The 7,845-nt window shown below is 40.8% G+C and overlaps 1 protein-coding gene across 9 annotated transcripts in view; it reads left to right on the forward strand.

Annotated features, from left to right (window-relative positions):
- LOC125884654 (peripheral plasma membrane protein CASK-like) overlaps nucleotides 1-7,845 on the forward strand; it is a 59,148-nt gene extending 51,303 nt beyond the window's left edge. For 4 of the 9 annotated variants that reach the window (XM_049569675.1, XM_049569682.1, XM_049569676.1 and 1 more), the window contains 4 exons: nucleotides 3,464-3,544; nucleotides 3,693-3,895; nucleotides 4,002-4,085; nucleotides 5,937-7,844. In XM_049569675.1, the coding sequence (XP_049425632.1) occupies nucleotides 3,464-3,544; nucleotides 3,693-3,895; nucleotides 4,002-4,085; nucleotides 5,937-6,113 (545 nt within the window). In that variant the 3' untranslated portion in view covers nucleotides 6,114-7,844. Of the gene's footprint in view, nucleotides 1-3,463; nucleotides 3,545-3,692; nucleotides 3,896-4,001; nucleotides 4,086-5,936 lie in introns of all 9 variants that reach the window. The other 5 variants (XM_049569680.1, XM_049569681.1, XM_049569679.1 and 2 more) reach the window with 3 other exon arrangements.

Genomic DNA, 7,845 nt, shown 5'->3' on the forward strand with positions numbered 1-7,845 from the left:
TAGATGTTAGCTACTGCTAGTAGCGGCTATGTCACTTTGAAAAAAAAACCATGTAGCTAATTAGTGTTACGTAATTAGCTACATAGTTATATAAAGATAACTAGCTGCTAAATATCTAGTTGTAGGCTACTTGCTGCTGAGCTACTTTAGCACTAGCATTGATGCTAGTTAGCAATGTGCCGCTAATTAGCTACATAGTTTTTTTAAAAGTTACGTAGCTTAAAAAAAACCGTAGGTTTTTTTGGTTTGCTAATTAGCAACAATACGTAGCTGTTGTCTACGTAACTGCAACATATTGCTGACGTAGCTTTAAAAAAGGTTTCAAACTAGCTACTTGCTACGTAACTTAACTACTTTAGAACCTTGAAACGTTGTAGCAGCTCATATATTAGCTACTAGCTTCTACGTAGTTAGTAAGTAGCATAGGCGTAGCTTAGTTGGTATGCTACGTATGCTACTAAAAACATGCAACTGAGACCACATAGCTGCTACGTACTGGCTAAAGCTAGTGCTAAGGGTAGCTTAGCAACACTAGCTCAAAGAACAAAAAAAAAGTTTTCGTAGGTACCCACTTCACCTCATCTCTCCCTACGCTACTGTACCCCGCCCCCGCTATGCCTCCTCCCCACTCTGCAATGGCCCGGCTGGGGAGACACGCTGTAACTGTTTAGTTCACGCTTTTAGCCACTGTGTATTAGACTATATTTTTACTAGTGTTGCACGTTACTCTTAGTTAATCTGTATTTTTAAAGCTAATTTGTCGAGGTGGGGGATGATGCTGACATCCCCACATTTCCCGGCGTCCTGACTCCTCCTTGCCGTAGCACATTGTTTTGGGTGAGGAAGCAGCGTCGGACTCGAACCCCGGTCTCCCGCATGAAAGGCGGCGACCTGCACCACTGTGCTGTCCCTGCTGCTACATTCAACAGGGTGTGCGTGCGCGCGTCTTTGGACAGATGGCTAACTATAGATTTGAAAAAAAAAAAAAAAAAAAAAATCACCTTTTTCAACATACTACACTTTGACTTTTTAAAAATATACTATACTGTGGTTCTTTTCAGCATACTATACTTTGACTTTTCTTAGACATGCTACATGCGACTTTCTTCCCCCCTTATACTTTACGCTGACTTTGAGCTGTTGGTTGTGTTTTTTTTAAATACCATAATATGACTTTTTTTCACCATACTTCGACCATAACATTTCTTTACATGTTGAGTTTTTTTCCCAATTTTTTTTTTCAATATTCTATGCTAAAATCTTTTTTGACACTGCTAGGAATTTTTTTAAGCAGTGTAGTCATATTAAAAGTTCATGGTATAGCATGTACATACTATATATGCCATAAAATAGTGATGGGGCGATCCTCAGCTGGATGTCGTCGTTCCTCAGCTGCTCTATAAGAAGATGATCATACATATGTTAAAAGCCCCCAGAAAGTCTTTTAAAAACACAGGGTAGTATGCGATAAATAAGTAATTCAAAGAACTCAAAGTATAATATGACAAAGTAGTTCAAGTGAGCACTTTAAAGTCTTCCCACTATATTTCCTCACCAAACTACTAAGGATATCGTCAATAGGTCTGAGGTGTACCTCGGTTTTATGGTGCTGTTTGATTCAACTTCTTCCAGATGATTTCTGACGCTCTGGATTTTCACAGGGTTGCTGCTGGTCTCAGCCTTGAAGCCCCACAAACTCTCCAACACCTGATCTGTACACAGTGACATTAAAGAACAACTTCAGAATTTTCAAGTCTATTTTCATACAGTACTCAAATGCCCAAATGTGAATTGAATGACTTATGGCTATGAGCAATACCTTTGTAGCACAACTACACTGTAAGAAATAGCATTTTGAGGAAGCCATAATGAAGATTTCTATAAGCCAGGAGGCTGATACAAAGGGTTTACCTGAACACAAGAAACTGGGACAGTTACAGATGATAGACACTATTTGTAAGAACCAATGGGTCATGAAAGCATCTCAGTGAGAGCTAACCAAGGCTGAAGTATTTAAGGGTATGAAGTCATGGTGGATGAACTGAAACAGCTACTGAGCTTGCTGCAGATTATAAACTAGAACAAAGTGAATATTTTACATGGAGGATGTAGCCAGGATTTGGAGTAAGCCAAGCTGGCAAAATCGAATGTCTCACTGGTGAAACAAAGATCTGAGAGAGAGTCAAAGATTATTCAACCATCAGGGACCCTTGGTGGGATGCATGGGGCATTAAAAATGATAGGAGAGAGTCCAGGAGATCAAAGACAAAACATGCTCCCTTCACAGAAACTGCTGTCCTTTTTATACACTGACCAGCCAAAACATTAAAACCACTGACAGGTGTGATGATGACTGATGTGAACAACACTGACAATCTTGTTACTGTTGGGAAACCTTTGGTTCTGACATTCATGTGGATGCCACCTGACACGCTCCACCCACCTAAACACCAGTGTAGACCAGGCGCCCCCCAGCAGGAAAATGCACCATGCCACACCGCAAAAACTGCTCAGGGGTGGTCCGAGGAACGTGACAAAGAGCTCCAGGCGTCGACCTGGCCTCCAAATTCCCCAGATCCCCATCTAATCAAGCATCAGTGGGTCGTGCTGGTACCCCACCTGACAACCCACAGGACTCAAAAGATCTGATGGTAACGCCCTGGTGTCAGACACTACACAACACCCTCTAGAGGTACCAGCACGTCCCTCAAATGTTTGCTCAAGTTGGGATCTGGGGTATTTTAGGTCAGGTCAAGTTTACGCCTTGAGCTCTTTGTCCTGTTCCTCGGGTCATTCCTGAGCAGTTTTTGTGATGTGGCATGGTGCATTGTCTTGGTGGGGGGCCGTTGGCCACGAGAGGGTTTTCTTGGTCTGCAATGGTGTTTGGGTGGGTGGAACAAGTCAAGTAGCATCCACATGAATGTCAGAACCCAAAATTACCCAAGAGAACACTGCACTGTAACAAGATCATCAGTGTTATTCACTTCACCACAAAGTGCACCATTTACCAGTATCTCCACGAAGGAAGCTGTTATGGTCATTAAATGGTGGCTACCAAAGGATCCCAGCTGGCAGGACAGAACCAACCTCAACTTAGATCCACTCATCCAACTACAAGACTTTTACTATCACAGTTTAATGTAGACTTTTTTAACAAGCAAACTGAGGGAACAGCCATGACATCACTTATTTCCCCTACGAAACCCAAACGGTAGAATGAATGAACACTGGAGCAACACCTGACATAGCATCAACTGGAAGGGCTAGAGAACATCAAGACACCAAAGACAACAACAGAACAGACATAGGGGTCGCGATCTCCCCCCATTTATACGACCACCTGTTCTCACATGACGACAGAATACATGCATCTAAAGCAACTGAGTCGTAGTTAAGAGTGTCTGTTCCTGGATTGACCTGCCTGCTGTTAATTCAGTCGTCCCTGCTGTCTCTTTTCATTCAGGTGCACATGGAGTTGGAAGGAGGCACATCAAGAACACACTCATCACCAAACATCCTGACCGCTTCGCCTACCCCATCCCTCGTAAGCAGCCACACACTGACATGACAACTACACAAATTAACACAACAATTAGGGATGTTCCTGGCGACTAATTTCCACGAGCTGACGAGTCAAAACACTCAATAAATTGTGCCAAATTTGACGTACTGTGGTTTCCATCTCTCCTCAGACACGACTCGGCCTCCTAAGAAGGATGAGGAGAACGGGAAGAACTACTACTTTGTGTCTCACGACCAGATGATGCAGGACATCAGTAACAACGACTACCTGGAGTACGGCAGCCACGAGGACGCCATGTATGGAACCAGACTGGAGACCATCAGGCAGATCCATGCACAGGGCATGATCTCCATCCTGGATGTTGAACCACAGGTAACAAACCAGTCCTGGAGTTACCAACATCTTAAACATCTGGTGATAGTTACTGGTCAGTTTGGATAAAGAACTACAAGAAGTCTCTCTCTTTCTCTGTCACCAGGCACTAAAGATCCTCAGGACAGCTGAGTTTGCTCCCTATGTTGTCTTCATCGCAGCTCCCACTGTCACCCCAGGCATGACTGAGGTACTGTCACAAACACTTTACATGTTTCTTCCTGCTAAAGTTTATTTACACAAACTAACTCTCAGTCTAACTGCAGTCACCTGAGTCTGAATTTGGACACTTTCCAAACCTGTTAACCAACATGCAGTGTCTCACTGTGTGTAAACCTTCATTTCTGTCACCACGTTTTGCTTTGCTCTGTGTTTACTGCATGTGTCTTGTATGCTTTAAGCATGTCTGTATTTTCTTTGGCATGCCTGTTTTCATGTGCAAGATGCCAAAGTGGTGCAGGAAGCTGCCTGTAAGTATTGGTCACATGGTGTGGAAAGTGTAGAAGGCATGTGTGGCCTGTGTGTTGGTGTAGCTCCAGTTGTTGTCTAGTTGTGTTCTCCCTTATTCCTCCAATCCCTCTAATAATCCTCCTAATTGTGTGTTTTCTCAGTGGTGCATCTTCATTTCTGACTTCATGCATCATTGTCTCCTCTGGCCCAACCCTACCGCTCTGTTTTATTTTTACTCTCCTCCTGTGTCCTGGGTGATTCGGGGAATTATTTATTTCATTATTACCTGTTATCTGATCAATATCACAAACCAGATTGCAGTTATTGTCCTTAATTTCAGGCCTGCATTGGTGGTCTATGTAGCATCAAAGGAGATAAGTTTGTTACCACAAGTTATGCTTTCCTAACAAAACAGTGTCACTTACTATTAGAATGAGATTATATTACTGGTGTTACTATTTCAAAAATTTAACTGTACTATGAATTATTTAAAGGCATTTTCTAAATGGCATTTTTTAATGACATATGATTTAATATTTATATATAAACTTCTTTAATGGCATTTTTTATTAAATACTATACTATGTCTTTTAAGCATTTTTAATGACATACTATCTAAATTTTTTTCTTACATTTTTAATGGTGTTTTTAAGACACACTACATTTTTTTATTTTTTAAGGCATATAATAATAGCAATTTAAATGACATACTATATAAAAAATCTTATTACATTTTTAATGGATTTTTTAAGACATACACTTAAAAAATAAGGCATATAATAATAGCATTTTTTAAATGTCATTAATAATTATTTTTCTTACATTTTTAATGCAGTTTTTAAGACATACACTTTTTAAACATTTTTAAGGCATATAATAATAGCAATTTTAAATGATGTTATATACATTTTTTTCTTATGTTTTTAATAAAGTTTTTTAGACACGCTACACTTATTTAAAAAAAAATTAGGCATATAATAGCATTTTTAAATGACAAATTTTTTTCTTACATTTTAAATGGAGTTTTTATGACATACCTCACTTAAAAAAAAAAAAAAGGCATATAATAATAGCATTTTTAAACGACATATTTTTTTCCCCAACATTTTTAATGGATTTTTTACGACACACAACACTTTTGTTTTATTTTAAGGCATATACTATGATTTTTTAAAGGTATTTGTATGATACTATACTATGACTTTTTTAAAAAAGCATTTTCTTTGTTTTTTTTATGACATAGTATATTAAGATTTTTTTCCTTTTTAATTTTTATGATGTCCTATATTATACTATACTGTTGCTTCACTCACTATTACAATTTTTAATGGCATTTTCTTCATGCTATTTATTACGACATACTAGACATAAACCTCTTCTCGTATGAGACGTTGCAAATGACTTAAGTTAGTAACAGCCGTTACACAACAAATACGACTTTAATGTAAAAACACTCATCCTAATTCTAAATATGTGTGAATTTAAATATGCACATACAGAACTAGACCACAAATGCAGCCTGGAGCACATCACATGTGACAAACAGCCATTAAACCCCGTCTCTCTCTCTTTCTCTCAATCCCCCCCTCAGGACGACTCTCTGCAGCGGCTCCAGAAGGAATCAGAGATGCTGCAGGGGACCTACGCTCACTACTTTGACCAGACCATCATTAACAATGAGATTGACGACACCATCCGACTGCTGGAGGAGGCCGTAGACCTGGTGTCCACCACCTCTCAGTGGGTCCCCGTCTCCTGGGTCTACTGACATACACTCAACATGAACGAGCTCATCACCCTGAACGATCCATCTCTGATCCAACACAGATGCTAAACTTGGGTCAAACCCCCTCGAATCACGTCTCTCTCATCAGAATCGCGCATCTCTGTAGATAAACTGTTGTTGAAAAAGAGGGAAACACTAATGACTCTGACGCATCACTACAGAGACTTCATCCTGCCCCGCCCCCTTTTTCTCAACAGCCTCAAAGGCATATTGTTGTGTACATATATACATATATATATAAATGATAAAACACTAAGTGAATATGGTTCTGTCCTAGCTGAAGGGTGGGGAGTGGAGGGGCAGTGTGGTAGATATTTTGTACTTTTCTTTTGTAATTGATGGATGGGTGGTAATATTGGAAAGGCAATAGTGAGCATGACCATAAAGCAGTCTTATGTGGGTGCCTGTGTGTGTGTTGACCTTTTAAGGCACCTCTTGTGGTACTCTGTGTCCTCCTCCCTGACGTCCCCCTAATTTCCTCGGCCTCTGTGACGAACACGCCGAACTTTAAAAGCACATTAGAAGCTGCTATAGTGGCGACAAGTAACTCCCTCAGCTCCAAATGCAAGTTTGAGTGAAGCAGAAAGCACAGGAAACTTGGCAGTTTCTTTCTTCCTCGCCCCCCCCCTCCGCCCTTTATTTATTTCACTGGCCCTCTGTGCCTGTCAGTCTGTTGAAGGAGCACACTGCATCCCTCTACGCTGTCTCTGTGTGTTGCTGTAGCCTATTGTACCATGCTTCTCTGCCCAACCTCCCATGGTCTTTGTTTACATCTCGGTTTGCACAAAATGGACAATGAAAAAGACGTGTACTGCATCTCGTCACCTCACCGTTTATATTTTGGGCTGTCTTCACCCCTCTCCCTCCATACATGAAATCAGTGGACGTGGAATATCGTTCTTGGGGCGTGATCAGCTACGAAAAATCACCCACATCCACCACTAAACATGGCCCCTGACCTGGAAGACAAAAAACTAACAGAAAGGAGAAACTGCCTTATCAGAGCCTCGGGGAGGACGTCTGTAACACCTATGCACACCCCTGGTTTCTGCCAGGCAGAGCGCCACGACAACCATTTTCTTCTTCTTCTATTAGAGAGCCATGCTTGTTAGAATAAAGTGTTCATAGGAATGTTTGTGGACGGGGAGGGCCTCATGTAGGTGGGAAAAATCCAATCCTAGAGCCACCATTTTGGAACTGTTAACTGTTGTCTTTAAAAATATAAAGGAGTATTCTTGTTTCGAGGGAGAGAAAATAACTAAATTTTGTGTGTAAATGTTTCAATGGTGCGTACGTCATACGAGTGAATTACCAAGAGCCAGTGTATATTAACCCTTAAAAGAAGCTCAGTATGTGACATAACCTCTTCATGCTCTACCAGAAGTGGCACAGCGCCGCCGCGCCCGCCCGCAGCATGCAGGCACATCAGTCGAAGGGTCGTAGACAAAAAAATAATTAAAAAAAAGTCAATACTATCAGCTGCGTGGTGCGGCTGCTGCTGTTCCACTTCCAGTAAAGTGTTTTCATTTCAAGTCCTGTGTAAATTACCTCTGCAAATGACAAAAGCAGCTCTTCTGTATGAAATGTTGTTCTTTTTTGTTATTTCATTTTTAAAAAAAATATATTTCCTTTTACGTGTTTAAAGTACGCCGCCTCGTCTTCCTTCTGGTTTCCTGACGTGTGAGTGAGTGATTATTCTGTAGTGTTTTAAATA

The sequence above is a fragment of the Epinephelus fuscoguttatus genome, linkage group LG24 (assembly GCF_011397635.1).
Source record: "Epinephelus fuscoguttatus linkage group LG24, E.fuscoguttatus.final_Chr_v1".
Lineage (NCBI taxonomy): Eukaryota > Metazoa > Chordata > Actinopteri > Perciformes > Serranidae > Epinephelus > Epinephelus fuscoguttatus.